Source organism: Rhinolophus ferrumequinum, chromosome 10, assembly GCF_004115265.2.
Source record: "Rhinolophus ferrumequinum isolate MPI-CBG mRhiFer1 chromosome 10, mRhiFer1_v1.p, whole genome shotgun sequence".
Lineage (NCBI taxonomy): Eukaryota > Metazoa > Chordata > Mammalia > Chiroptera > Rhinolophidae > Rhinolophus > Rhinolophus ferrumequinum.
In genome coordinates, this window is record NC_046293.1 from 25703017 (window position 1) to 25719381 (window position 16365).

The 16365-nt window shown below is 34.4% G+C and overlaps 1 protein-coding gene across 1 annotated transcript; it reads right to left on the reverse strand.

The window, feature by feature from the left end:
• Positions 1-1395: 1395 nt before the first annotated feature.
• On the reverse strand, positions 1396-15606 carry LOC117028757 (C-type lectin domain family 2 member F-like). Its single transcript, XM_033117644.1, has 4 exons — positions 15498-15606; positions 4634-4821; positions 3707-3813; positions 1396-1510 (listed from the first exon to the last, which is right to left on the reverse strand). The coding sequence occupies exons 1-4, from the start codon at positions 15604-15606 to the stop codon at positions 1396-1398; spliced, it is 519 nt and encodes a 172-aa protein (XP_032973535.1).
• Positions 15607-16365: the final 759 nt, after the last annotated feature.

Below are 16365 nucleotides of genomic sequence, written 5' to 3' on the forward strand. Positions count from 1 at the left end.
AGATTGTAAGTCACAATTTCCCTGTAATTAATTTTTCAATACTCTAAAAAATCATGTTTATTAAATATAATTCATATATAACATTCACCAATTTTTAGTGTGCAATTTGGTAAGTCTTAACAAATGTATGCAATCATGCAAATGCCAGCACAACTGTGACTCAAAGCATTTTTATTGCCCCTCCACATCCTTAGTTTCCTTTTGTAGTCACTATCCTCCTTGACCTTAGTCCTTGGCAAGCATTCATTTGCTTTATGTCAATAGAGTTTTGCCTCTCCTATAATTTCATACAAATGGGATCATATAGTATGTAGTGTTTGTGTCTGGCTTAGTTCACTTATTATAATGCTCTTGAGATTCATCCAAATTGTGCATATAAGTAGTTCGTTGTTTTTCTTTCTGAGTAGTATTCTCATTGTGTGTTTATATCACAAATTATCTACCAATCAACAGATGATAGACTTTTGTTTCCTGTGTTTGAATGAAGCTGCTATGCACATGTCATAACAAATCTTTTTAATGGGCATGTTTTATTTATCTTGGATAAATATTTCCAAAAATGGGATTGCTGCTCTACAAGGTAAGCGTGTGTTTAGTTTCATAAAACAACTGTCACTCTTCCAAAATGGGTGTATGATTTTGAGTTCCCACAAGCAATGTATGAAAGTTTTAGCTGCCCCACTACTCAGCAACACGTTTATTGTTAGACATTTTTCCCCCAGCTATTCTAAGGGAGGTATATTGGTCAGTCATATAGTTTTAGTTTACATTCCTCTAATGACTGATTGTGTTGGGCATCTTTTAATGTGCTTATGTGTCACTTAGACATCTTCTTTGATGACACGTTCGTCCAATACTTTGCTAATTCTTCATTGGATTATAGGTTTCTTATTGAGATGTAAGAGTTCTTTACGTATTTGATACAAATCCCTCATATTATATATGTTTTGCAAATGTTGTCTTGCAGCCTATGGCTTAACTTTTCATTTTCATCAAGTTTAGAATGGTGAAAGTATTTTATTTTAATAAAGCCAAATTTACCACTTTTTCCTTCCATAGCTTGTGAATTGTGTGTATATGCATACATTTATCTCTTTGTTCTTTTACATTTATAGTGTCTAACATGTGCTGGATATTGTTCTGGATGCATGAGATATTTCCATGAAGAAAACAGACAGAAGACTGTCCTCATAGATTTTCTATTCTAGAAAGATTAAAATCTCAGTTTAGTTTCTTGGCTTCTTAGATATGTATGCAAATAAAGATAAAAATCATTTAAATTTCATCAGTCAACTTAAAACATATGTCTGATGGGAAGGAAAATGTATCTATATGAATTTATAATACATAAAAAGTTAGATTTTCATTGATTTATTTCTTGCATGGGAAACCTCTTTAAGGACAAACACCTTTCCTGCTGCATATGTATTTTCTTGCATCATCACAATTGGCACTACTTATGCCCTTCTTGAAAATAAAGGCACAATTTCCACTTCCTTCGATAGTGAACCTGAAACAAAACAGAGATTATTTACTGAACCTCATGAAAAATAACTAAGCACAGTCTAAAATATATAGAGTGTGAACTTTGTTGACTGTGTCTCAAAAGGTGCAATGTGGAAGGAATAGAGCAAGTGAAATAAGCTGCTTCTCTCCTCTTATCAGTCTTCAGACTTTACCTCAGGATTGTGGTGGTGGGAAGAATGAACACTAGGGAAGTTTACTGCCTTAAACAAAGACAATCCTGAAACTTTATGCTGTTTTATAATGTAGTAAACATTGTAAATAATTTTGTGAAGGATTAGATTCTTTATACTTTAGAATAAAGAAATAATAAATCAATTTACTTAGCCATTTAAAGATTACATAGAGTGAGAGTGTAACTGGTATTCCTTTGACTACCCTTCACACATTAAGTAAATGGTCTATCTTAAGGCTGAAATAGATGTTCACTCATCCACTCTGAAACCATCACCATAGTGAAATAGGTATTTTTTATTTGATTGACTATAATACACATAAATAATTATAAATAAAATATCTACAAATAATTTCTAAATTCCTATTTTAAGTCATAAATAAACATGAAACTGAATATTCAAAATGAAGAAAAGAAAATAGAATGGTGAGTCATGATGAATTTCTGGTTATATGGTAATTAAAATGCTTTCAGCACTTCCTTTTTGGGTATCTGTGTAGTACTGGTATACACATTTTTAACTTCTAGTGTACCTTCAAAGTTTTATCTTGCCTGTTTTCAAAATAGATGTGTAGTTCTGTGCCTATGCATTCCCTAGCACCAACTGAGAATTCACCAACTCTCATGGGCCTCCAAAATTTGTATGTCGAAGACCTAACCTCTAATAGCTCAGAGTGTAACTGTATTAGAAGATGAAGTGTTTACAAAGGTTATTAAGTTAAATGATACCTTTAGGGTGGGCCCTAATCCAATATGACTGGTATCCTTACAAGAAAATTAGACATAGGCATGTACAGAAGGAAGACCTATGTGAAGACACAGAGGGAAAAGATGGCCATCTTCAAGCCTAGAAGAGAGGCCTGAGAAGAAATCAACCCGACTGTCCCCTTGATCTGGGACTTCTAATCTTCTAATCTCCAGAAATATTGTTTAAGACATCTAGTCTGTGGTATTTGTTACAGTATCCTTAGCAAACCCATACATCAACTTTAAGCAACTTATAGCTCTTTTACTTTTCCCTCATCTTTTTTTTTTAAAGTAGAACTATGTATAATATAATGTTAAGCTGCAAATATTTTCTCTCAAAAAAAATAACATAAGTAGTAGGTTTTGTAGTCAGAAATTTTATGTCATACTTTTCCTTACATTCTTCAAAGTTGAAAATGTAATTACTAACTATATTATTATTCTCAAATCACTGTGTGTGTATTTTAACCCCAGATTGGATATAAGTACAATGGTGACATAAGTTTCTCTAAATGTATTCTGTTTTATAATTTAATAAATATCAAAGAACATCTTGCTACTCTCTTTATGCCATATAGTTCATATAACATCTAACACAGAAAGCTACAGAAGTATGACGGTGCCTACCTTATAGTAAGCGTTCCATAAAATGTAGCTAGTGGCCCCCTCTATGGGGCATTCGATATCCTTCCTATTTCTTTCTCCTCCCTGAAGTTGAAGAAAATCTTAAATGTTTCAAGAACAAAAATGGAGTCTAAAAGTAAAATCAGTTCCTCAAGATAAGGAGCCTAGAAAAATTCTAGAATTTTAAATAAAGGCCAAGAGGAGCAAACGTTTTCTCTTTCTCACTTATTCTCTTCCATTTCAAGCCTCCAGTGGATGGGGTAAGTGTAGGGTTGAGTATACTTTCTAAGTATATTTCCCCAGTCAGTGAGAGTCCAAACCAACAATAGACAAAAGGCAAAGTCCCAAGTGGAAAGAGGCAAGGATTAAATTATTTAGACTTTAGTTTAGGATAAGAATACTACTTGTGGCTCACATGTGGTATATTGTTCAACTCACCATATAGAAGTAAATATTGCTCTTTGATGCCAAACCCTTACTAAAGGCCATTTGTCTGAAGTTTCCCTTTGACATCCATTTGTTGAGGGTCTTTTTGGGGAATGATGTGGAGGAAACTATAGAAGGAGCTCATTATAGACTCAGAAACTTTACCATGCTTAATACATTTAATAACAAATAAATGTTTTTGAGGCTTACCAGTTATTTAACGCATCTCCATTTGCCCACATCCAGCGTTGGCTTGCATTTTGCTTTTTCAGTCCAATCCAATAGGAAGAAGTCCCCAGATAGTGGGTCAAAATTTCCTTTTACAAAATACAGAGTGCTATAATGGATCTCTCCTTGTTTTCTCATTCTCACTACCTCCAAAGCTATGGTCCTTCTTTGATCCCATTATTCTCTTGCTAGGGTTATTGCAACAGCCTCATAATATGACGTTATGCTTGTATATTTGCCACTCAGTAGCCCATCAGAGCAAAGAAAATGATTCTTTTAAAACTTAAGTCAGATCATGTCACACTTTTGTTCATAATTCTGCAATATCTCCCTATTTTACTTGGAGGAAAAACTGGTCTTTACAATAACCTACAAGATCTTAATGACCCACATCCCTCACTCACTCTCTCATTCTAGAAACACTGATTGGTTGCCTGTTTTCTGTTCCTTGAATAATCCAGGCATATACCTACCTCCTACCTTAAGGTCTGTGCTGCAGCAGTTTCCTCTTCCTGGAAAGTTTATTCCCCAGATTCCCTTGACTAACTGCCTCATCTATTTTACATTTTTGCTCAAGTGTCATCATCTCAGTGAGAAAAGACTATCTTACTGTAGCCTACCCACTTGGAAAACTCACAATACTCCTTAATTTATATATATATATATATATATATATATATATATATATATATATATATATGCATGTTTATTGATTTCTAATATACTATATAATTATTGACATATTTATTTTGATTATTTTTCATTCTTTGTCTCTTCCTTTAGGATGTAAACTAAATAAAGACAAAGATCTTTGTTTTGTTGAATGATGTATCATACCCTTGAATTATACCTGTCATGCAGTAACTCAGTAAATCAAATGAGATTTATATTGCAAAGGAGAAATCTAACCACTTCATTCTGGAAGGTGAATATGACCAGAGATCCACGATAGGCCAGACAGTTGGCCTGACCATCTCTCCAAGTTTTTTCAAGTTCAAATCGAAAGAAGCATTTATTATGGATTCGGTTCCAGCCTTGTGGACATATAGTTGCATCCCCAGTGCATGTCTTTTCTTTAAAGATCCTTGGATTTTTAACTAAAATTAAACACAGTGATAGAGAGAGAGAGAAAAAGAACAAACTGTAAGACAAAGAAAGAGTTTAACCTACAGGATAAAAGATTCTCATATATTTCAGATTGAAATAATTGTACTTTCTTCAGATCAATACCGAGGAGTAGCTGTTCCAATTTGCAATCCCACCAACAGAGCACGAGGACGTCTTGTTGATTTATTGATGACAGTCATTCTGACAGGTGTAAAGTGATATTTCATTGTGCTTTTAATTTTCATTTCTGTTATTATTAATGACATTGAGTATTTTTTCATATGTTGATTGGCCATCTGTATGCCCACTTTGGAGAAATGTCTATTCAGGTTCTCTGCCAATTTTTTAATTGGATTGCGTTTTTGGAGTTTAGTTGTAAGAATTCTTTATAAATTTTGAATATTAATTTTGCTATCGGTATTCAAAGAAATCCAAAATGCTAGTTTAAAAAGATATACATACCCCTATGTTCATTGCAGCATTTTATATATATATATATATTATATATATATATATATATATATATATAATATATATATATATATATATATATATAATATATATATATATATACGTACATATATATACATATATATATATATATTTGGCCATAAAAAAGAATGAAATCTTACCATTTATGACAACATGGATAGACCTAGAGGGTATTATGCTAATGAAATAAATCAGGCTGAGAAAGACAAATACCGCATGATCTCATTTATATGTGGAATCTAAAGAACAAAATAAATGAGGAAGCAAAACAGAAATAGACTTATAGAGAACAAACTGATGGTCACTGGATGGAAAGGGGGTTGGGGGACTGGGTGAAAATTGCGAAGGGATTAAGAAGTACAAATTGATAGTTACAAACTGGCCACAGGGATATAAAGTACAGCATAAGGAATATAGTCAATAATATTGTGGTAACTATGTATAGTGCCAGGTGGGTACTACACTAATTGGGAGATTACTTTGTAATTGAAATAAATGTCTAATCACTATGTTGTACATCTGAAATTAATATAAAATAATACTGAATGTCAATTGCAATTGAAAAATAAAAATAATAAAAAAGAAAAAATGTATTTTATTTCTATATTCAGTTCAAATGGTTTAACTTTAAACATCAAGTCAGAAAAATTAAAGATCAAGAACAGAGCATGAAAGAATCAGCTTTGAAGAATTCAGATATATGAATAATATAAGATAGCAGTAACAAACTAATAAGCAAACTTCTAGGAACTCAATTAAACTTCTCGAGCCATTTTCCCTCTCAGTTTCTTTGTACTACTGTCATTTTCTTTCCTGTAATTTACTATGGCATCTGGGACATGTCTCAAGGTAAACAAATTAATTCTTTATATTCATAACCTCAGAGGGCTGGCTCCCTATTGCTGACTTAACTGAAACTAGATTGTATTTCAAGAACAGCATGTCCCCAGAAGTTGAAATTATTCCTTGTTCTTAAAAACAAACAATGGAAGGCAAAAAAAAAAAAAAAAAAAAAGGAAAAAACAAAAGAAAAAGAAAAAAGTTGAAATTTTACTAGCTTTTTAGTTTCCACCTTACTGAACCTAGATAAATACAGTTACTTGTTAAGGTATAACCCTGACAAAAACAAGGTTTACTAAAAGGACACTTCCTACCCTCAGCTGAAATAAATGACTGTTTCATAGTCAAGCCTATGAGTGGGAAGATCCCAAATGGGACAATAAATCATCAGTGTGGAAAAATTCCACACTGTCAAGTGGAAAAATTATTTAAAAGTATCAATTTCAAATGATTCTAAAATATCAAGTTCAAATAAACAGCCAGCACAAAAATCATGTGTTTGGTTCAGAACTTGAGTCACCAGAAAGCCAAGTTTTTCATTGATTGATTCATTGATTCATTAATTCATTCAATAACTACCAGTTGAGCTTTTATTATGTGCCAGACACTTTGGTAACTCTAGGAATACAACAGTGTATATAACATACAAAATCTTTACTCTATGGGACTTCTATGTCTAGTAACTACACAGTCATAAAATATATTGAAGTGAAGGGATTGGGATTGTTGGTGGAGTTTTAATTTTAATGCAGTAGTCTGGATGGGGTTCAATGAGAAGGTGATATATACTACAGGCTTGAAGTAGACAAGCTGGTAAGGCATAAATAAGCACATGCAGGGGAAGATCTTCCCTAGCAAAGATAAGACATAATGTAAGGACCAAGGTGAATGTTCCTGGCTTGTTCACAAAGTGGTAAGGATGCCTGTATAACTGGAGAAGACTTGAGTGAAGGAGCAAGAGTAGATGAAATCACAAAAGTAATTGCGTGACTATATCTAGTAGATCCATTGGATCGATTGGCAGAATTTTGGCATTACTCAAAGTGAAAAAAATTAAAATTTCAGTATTTTTAACAGATGTGATTTGTTTTAAAAATGTGTTAAAAAATATACCTTAGAACTGTATTGTCAAGTACGGTAACCACTAGCCACATGTGGCTGTTGAGCACTTGAAATATGGCTAGTTCAAATCCAGATGTCCTATAAATATAAACCATATACTGAATATCTAAAACTGTGTACAAAAACCGTAAAAATCTCACTAATAAACTTTACATTGTTATATGGTGAAATAATATATTGGGTTTATACTGGGTTATATAAAAATACAATCAAAACTATTTTCATGAGTTTCTTTTTATTTTTTAAAATGTGGTTTCTAAAATATAAATGACGTGTGGCTAACATTATATTTTCACTGCAATGTTGCTCTAGCAGGTCTAGGGTAGGAGAGGGAAGAACGTTTAAAAGGAAGAGTATGTTGGCTAAGAACTGGGTGGTAATATCAGAGGTAATGAAAAGTATTCACATTCTAGTTATATTTTGAAAGACCACACAGAATGTTTATATTTGGGGTATAAAAGGAGGGGAAAAAATAAAAACATGACCACAATTTTTGGGGCTTGAAAATTGGAAAGAGAAATTTGCGATTTCCTGACATAAGGAAGACCACAGATAGAAGAGGTTATGGGAAAGAGATAAAGATTTCAGCTTGGACAACATTAAATTTGAGATATTTATTTGACAGTCAAATAAGTAGACTTAAAATTTTGGAATTCAGGGAAGAGACTCAGGCTGTATATGTGTTTTTGGATGTCATCAGTGTTTATGTGACAGTTAAAATTGCAAGTCTGGTTCAGATGGCCAAGGACAAAAGGGTAGATAAAGAAGAAAACTATTCAGGGATTGAGCCATTTTTTCATGTTGGTATCATCATTACCTAGTACTTCCCTGAAGTTCAGTAGATATTTATTGGGGGAAAAAAAAGAAGATTAATCTAGAAGGCAAAGCAAGTGACTAAATTTGAAGAGAAATTAGATGTTCTGGCTGAAGAACACTTTCTGTTCCAAGTGTTCAGTGTATGACAAGGAAAGCCTAGTTTTTGGTATCAGACTGGATCAGTAATAATACCATCAGTATGTTTTAGCAGAAATTGTTCACTTACATGTTCTAGGAAATCCTAACACTGCCCAAAGAAGTAAGGCGATGCCTCCACAAAGCATACTTGAGGCAACTAGCATTTTCTTTGTTACCATACCTAGGGAAAACACATGTCATTGTTTATCTTCTACAGAAAAACAAGCAAACAAACAAAAAACCCAAGTAATGTTTATCTTTTTCTCTAGCTTCTATATGTTCTACTGGTCACAACCCAGTAATTAATACTTTAGGAAGATGAGAAAGGGTACTAAAATGTAAATTTTTAGCAGCAGCAGTCTCAAAGTACTTTGGCTCCACTTTTTGGCGCCATTTCTGAGAACTATGTTACTCAGTCTTCTGCCCTACTTCCAGAACAGAAAACCAAATTTACTCCTGTGACTTTGGGACTTATTAATAAAATTCTGCCTTTATCAAGCCGTGGGGGAGAGGGGGAGGAGGGGTTGTATTTAAGGATCAGATTATGGATGATATATATCCATATATATATATATTATATATATATATATATGTAAATATATATATATTTAAAAATGCTGAGCATGCCAGCTGCATCAGAAAGGATGCCAGGATAATAACACGGGTCTTAGTTCTGTATCCAAGGCCGAGCTCTGTTTCCGCCCTTACCTGGTTCCTGGCTTCCTGCTCCACTGCCTCAGTCCCATACCAGTTCTCAGTCCCTGCACTATCCATCTCCTATGAGCTCACAGAAAAGCTCTTCTGTGGTCACAGCTACTGGGATAATCCTGAGGATGAATTGCGAATTGCTAATTATATTGGGTGCACCAGTTTTCTGCACTAGTTTTCTAGGAGGACGGTGTCGCAAGATTGAAGTGGGAACAGGGCAGCAATCTATCATCCTCTGCTCAGTGCCACAATTTGGGCCAGATCCTCCCTCCTGCTCCCCGCCCCTCCCACAGGCAGCGCTTTGTCAACTGCCTTTTCCTCTGTCGTTTTTTTTAAGAGGCTGGAGCAGTAACGGCTACCAAGCAATTTACAACCAGTCCTCTAGCCCCAATGGCTACGGCTGCGCTGCCCAGGATTGGTTGGAGGACAGTCTGGACTCTGAGAATTCAATCTCTGATTGGCTCCTTACATTCCATCTGCTAACTACTCAAAGCAGAGAATGGACAGGCCCATACTTTCCATTTTTGGCGCCTTATATAGTCTCCCAAAAAATGCAAATCTGAGAAATTTTTTACAACGTATGGGTTGTTGGCCTGTATACCACTCATTTATACTCTCCAGAACCACAAAATGACTCTGCGCGTCACCCTCCCCACTTTTTTTTTAAATATTTCTTTTCTCTTTTTCTTAATGTATGAGTTCTAAGTTTATTTGTGGACTGCTTAGGGATATTTGGGGAAGGCAAACCCATTATTTTTACATGTTTCCACAGTATTTGAATAAAACCTTGTTTCATATACATGCAGTCCTCAGTTTGCACAGTAGAACTGCATGATAAAAATGACCCTGCAGGCTGGAAACATGCCATATTATTTTAACAATTAAAGGGGAAAACTATGATTGTTCCTTGAACTTAAATTATTTTTTGTCAAAATCGAAAACTCTCTTACTCTTCCTTAAAAACGTATAGGGAATTAAAAAATCAGTAAAACTAATAATTTTTTAGGACACTGTAATTTAAACATTAGAAACATGAGAAATCAAGCGCTTTGTTTTATTTTGTAAAAAAAATCTCATCAAGAGTACTTTGAAGAGGGCGCCTTTTTCTTGTATAACTTAAATATTGAGCAAGCATCTCTTCTTTGCTGTCTAAAACTTTCATAGTTTGATCGTTTTGCATTTGAAATGTCATAAAATATCTTTGAGAATTCCATTGATGTATTTTTTGGGGAGAGGGGATATAACTTCTCTGGGATATCTCCATCCTTTTCATCACAACCATTTTCCTTATTTTGTTGATTTTGTTCACTAAATTCCTCTGGCTGCATATCTAGAGTCTCTCCAAAGTGAAAGTATCAATATCCCCAATTCAAAAGAGGGAAAAGAGACCAATTCCCTCTTTTGATATCAATTTTTTTGTAAAATATTATATAAAATATCACTGTGAGACAAGAGGGTAACACAGCTTTACACTTAACTGTATGTGTTAACTGTTAACAGATGCACATTAATCAATCACTGACAGACTTAGAAGGAAGTGATGTGATTAGTTATTGATCATGATGTATTTCTGTTATATATATGTAGTGATTTGTAGGCTGAAAAACTAGCAGTGAAGTTTGTACTTCAGACAATTATGGTAAATGTACTGTAAATATATGTAAACATACTGTAAAACTGAAATTTGAGGCATAATTGGAGGGTAGTATTATTTAATTAAATTATGGTAAATAAAATTTGTGCATATTAGAATGATACAAAACAATGCACAGTCATATCACTCATTTTCTATACATGTATATATATATATATACACACACACACACACACACACATATGTATGTGTCTACATATATACCTAATTCTACACATATGTTATGGACTAAATGTTTGCCCCCAAATTCATTTGTTGAAACCCTAACCCTAATGTGATGGTATGAGGAAGTGAGGCCTTTGAGGGGTAATTAGGTTTAGACGAACTTATGAAGATAGAGCCCCCATGCACTACACTGAGTATTCAGAGATCTGGGTTGGTTTTTTTGTTTGCAAAAATCATCTATATAGCCTCACTTTAAGAACATCTATTTAGATAAAATGAAAGAGAATAGTAGGACATGAATACAGGAAAATATTCAGCTGTGATGCCAGGCTATTGCTAGAGTATTTCTCTGTGTAAGGAAATACTGAAGTTGTTTATTATAATAAGGATGAATGTGTGGATTAGACAGACAAGAAAACATCTGAAGTCAGTCAGCAGATAATGGGGGGGAAAAGAGATGAGTGGCATAGACTTTTACCCCAGCTTTTTTGAGATATAATGACAAATAAAAGTGTATATACTTAAAGTGTACAACTTGATGTTTTGATGTATATATATATATGTGTATATATATATATATTCATATGTATATATATACATATGAATAATCACTACACATCACTAACATATCAATCACCTTACATAGATACTATTTTATTTTATTCTATGGTGTTCTATTTATTTTTGTGGTGAGAGCATTTAAGATTACCCTTTTAGCAAATTTCAAGTATACAGTATGGTTTTGTCAACTATAATCACCTTACTGTACATTAGGTCTCAGGAACTTATTTATCTTGAGTAACTACGACTTTGTACCCTTTGACCAACATCTCCTCATTTCCTCCTCTCCCCCATCCCGGGCAAGCATTGTTCTACTCTGCTGCTATGAGTCAGACAATTTTAGATTCCACATATAAATGAGATAATGCAGTCCCTATCTTTATGTAAATGGATACACAATATAAACAAGAGCAAATCTGGAATACAAGAACACAAAGTGGTAGGAGAGGAATAAAAGTATAGGGTTTCTGTAGTATAATTGAAGTTAAAATAGATATCCATTATTAAATCCAATCAATCACTATAGATAAAATCAGGCCTGTAACCCACAGAAGGGAATATGTACAACACATACAGACCACCCCCAAATAGGACTCTACTTAAATGTAGAAAGGGAGAATGGATGGGATACGTAACCAATAGTGTCTGATACAGTGTGGGGACCAAAAGCTGAAAAAATGTGGTGTGGGGTAGGGGTTATTGACCGATTGCAAGACACAGAGAAAGATGTAGTACCAATACACCGCATACACTATAACAAAGTCTTATAAAGAGAAACCCATTCTGCTCAGTTTAGCTGAGGTATCAAAGATCAAGAACAAATCCAAAAGTACTAAGTCCCTTTGTATCCTAAAGCCACACTTATCATTTATGCAGGAGTTACTAAGAGAGTGTAAAATCAAACTTACTTACAAGAAACATGATTCTCCTGTGACTAGAAAATATTTAAATGAAAAAGTACAAGAGGGAAATGTATTCAGAAATAGTTACCATTATGCTGTGCAATCAATCACCTCAATGATCCGTGGTGAGGAGAAGGAACTGTTTTTCACCTCCAAACAAGTGAGAAGAGCTCCGAAGTGACCACTCACAATGTATCCATTTGTGTATCATGGGGTTCGAATGGAGTAATGACCATTATCTGACCCTACCAAGGGAAGCCTAAAAGACTACTTATGGGGTACCTGAAGCTGGCAGGTTACTACAAAAAAGGACTGCAAGGAAGTTCATCTATTTCCACCAATCACGAGTGGATCAGATGTGTATCCCACCTTGGAAAACTGGGTAGGTGACTATAAAATGTATTCCAATACAGATTTAATGCAGTCTTTATCAAAATGCCAACAGTGATTTTCAGGGGAAAATAAATTCCATGCTAATTTCATATGGACACTTCAGAGATTCCAAATAGACAAAACAACTTTGAAAAGATTAACAAGTCGGACAGTTTCACAAAGCTCGATTTCAAAACTATGACAAGCTACAGGCAAAACAGGGGCGGGACAGCATCAAGACAGAATGCAGGCCAACAGAATAAGATAGAGGCGAGAAACCAGTCTTCACTTATGTCCTCAAGTGAGTTTCAACAAGAGGGCCAAGACCCTTCATCAGGCAAAGGGTAGTCTTTTCAGCGAATGGTGCTAGGGAAACTGTCAAATAGCATGCCAAATAACAAACTTGAACCCTACCTTATGCTGCATATAGAAATTAATTTAAAATAGGTCAAAGACTTAAATGTAAGAGCTAAAACTATAAAACACTTAGGGTTGGAAAGCTTCAGAACACTGGATTTGGCAATGATTTCTTGGATATGACACCAAAAGCACAGGCAACAAAAGTAAATAGTTAAGTTGGACTACATCAAAAAAAAAAACACAAACAAACACCAAAACAAACAAACAAAAAAACATTTCTGTGTATCAAATAACAAAATCAAGAGAGCGAAAAGGCAACCTACAGAATGGGAGAAAATATTTTGCAAATCATATACCTGATAAGGGACTGAAATTTAGAATATATAAAGAATTCCTACATCTCAACAGCAAAAAATAAAATAAATAGATTTTAAAAAAGTGGGTAAAGGACTGGAACAGATGTATCTCCAGAGAAGACATACAAGACACACATGAAAATATGCTTAACATCAGTGATGACTAGGGAAAGCAAATCAAAACCACAATGAGATAAGATATTATTAAGAAAGCTATTAAGATGGCTACTTTCAAAATATAGAAAATAACAACTATTATGAGGATGTGGGTAAATTAGAAACCTTCTGCACTGTTTGGGGGGGGCATGTAAAATAGGACAGCTGCTAAGGAAAGCAGTATAGTGTACCCTCAAACAATTAAACATTGAATTATTATATGATCCAGCAAATCTACTTTTGAGGATATAACTCAAAGAATTAAAAGCAGGGTTTTGAAGAAATATTTGTAAACCATGTTCATAACAGCGCTATTCACATAGCCAAGAGATGAAAGCAAGTATCCATCAACTGACAAATGAATAAATAAAATGTATATATATATATATATATATATATATATATATATATATATATGAATATTATCAGATTTAAAAGGAAGAACATTCTGACACATGCTGGATGAACCACACCATGGATGAACCTTGAGGACATTATGCTAGGTGACATAAGCTAGTCACATAAAACAAACACTGTGATTCCACTTATATGAAGTACCTAAACTCCTTAAATACATAGAAACAGAAAGCAGAATGGTGGTTGGCAGGGTTTGGGGAGAGGGGAAAGTGTGAAGTTGTTATTTATTGCATATAGAGTTACAGTTTTACAACATGAAGAGGTCTGGATGCTGGATACACAACAATGTCAAAGTTCTTAACACTACTATACTGTACACTTAAAAATGATTAAGATAAGACATTTTACGTTATGTATATTTTACCACAATTAAAAAAAAAAAAACATATCCAAGAGAACCCTAGACAATAAAGCCCTAATAGGGAGTATCTATAGAATCCCAAAAGCTAAAGACAAACCAACTCAAGAGAAGTCTCTCTGACAGGAAGTAAGTAGCAATCAGATGACTTGATTTCTGGAAAACCCACAAAAATCACTCAGTGATTTCAAAATCTTTTCTTCCTCCAGCTTTCTCTCCCCATGGGAGGTGTTAGAGGACTTGATGAAGCTAAGGAAACAGCAGCTGTTAGAGGATTTGATGACGCGAGGGAAAAAAAGAGGAAGCAAACAGAACATCCTATCCTCTGAATGCTTCCAAGCCTAATGTCTCGTATAGGCCAGAAGAAAGAAGAGGTTTTAAATTTGGAGTTTCAGTTTGAATAGAAGAGCTTGGAATTTTGATATTATGCTGGACATACGAGTAATAATTCTGAAATGCGAGCTGTCTTGTACTGAACGAGACCACAAAAGCTATGGGACGGATCCCAACCTATTCAGGTGTGGGAAAACATAAGTCTCAGAGTGAGTTTAATGGAATGAAAGAATAAAGTTAATTTTTAGGTACATATACAGAGCTACAGTCCTTTCAAAACACCAGATTCACCTCTGTTTTCCTATCCTCTGATGCATGTCTATACATTCTTCCCATCTTCATGAATGTGGCTGACAGGTGTGGGTTAATGGTTTTTCCTTGACAATAAACTTGGTGATATCAGTCCCTGTTAGGTAGGAGGAAAGGGAGGCAGAACGTTAAGAAATATTCTAGTCATACAAATTATTTTTTAAATAAATACAGTGTTTTCTGGAATCTCATGTTTGTATTGACATTTTCTCCTATTTATATTATTAATTGTTTCATAAGGAAATGTTTCCTCTGATTCTTCAGGATGTGCTGCTTTTTTTTAAAAAAAAAAACCTTTAAATCATTACATAGGCCTAGACTTTTCTGCCCATTTTGCTCAGGTTTTTCCAGTATTGGGTTTTGAGATAAGTTACTGCAGGCTGCGTATTGAATGTTTTAGACTCAAAGTCGAAAATGAAAAAAAAAAATTGTATTACTGATAGTTACATTTTGTGAAATTTGGAATCCAGCTGCCTTGAAGTATGGTAACCAAGAAAGAATATGGGAGATAACGGCCAATGGAGCCCTCAGTGTCAAGTGTGCAATGATCTGATGATGGTCTCAGGTTGAGTTGGTTGTCTGGCAACATTCTCTTGATTCATCTCACCTCCAGTGACTGCTGCACTGAGCGTGTGGGGTACATGTTTCCCATCAGATCTCCAGTGGCCTTGAGAAATAAGGAAAGGTAGAGAGATGGTCAACACTGGACCATGCATTCTGGTGTATAAGTACATAGGCTTCAGTTTTGTACTATTTCATTCCATTTGTGGCAGCCTGGATTTAGAAGTCTGTGCTGTGAAGTTTCTTTTACTCTCAAACTGACTTCGCAGAAATCTCAGTAGCTATGCTCATGCTTCATTCAATTAGCTTTCTGTGATTCGGGAGGCCAGAGCCTGACATAGTCGGCAGCCATTCCATAAATAAACACAGCAAACTTTCTGACGCCTTTCAGTCATTTGGAAAATATTAACTGGGCCTTAATTCTTAATAAATTCTATGAAAAAGCACGGGATTGGATAATGGTTAGGTTGACTGATGTGTACGGGGAAGGAAAAGAAGAGTATACTTTAAGGTTGGGTGTTCAGAATAAGACTTCATTCTCATTAAAATAATTTTTGCTGCCTATACAAATTTGTCTTCATTTTTCTAGCCAACCCACTCATGTATGTGTAGGGTGGACAGATTTAGCAAATTAAAATACAGAATTTCCAAATAAATTTGAATTTCAGATCAACCAAAAATATTGCAAATGTAATAAATATAAGAACATTCATACTTATACTAAAAATAAACCATTTTTTTAAATTTGAAATTTAATATTAACTGGGTATTTTACCTGACAAGCCTACTTAGATCACAACAGTTTTTCTTACCTTTTAAATTGTTAAGTGCTCCATGGCTTTGTTTGGGGTTATTTTCAATTCTCTGCTTACACCTCTCTGTGAACCCTCAGGCAATGATACAGCCTGTAGACT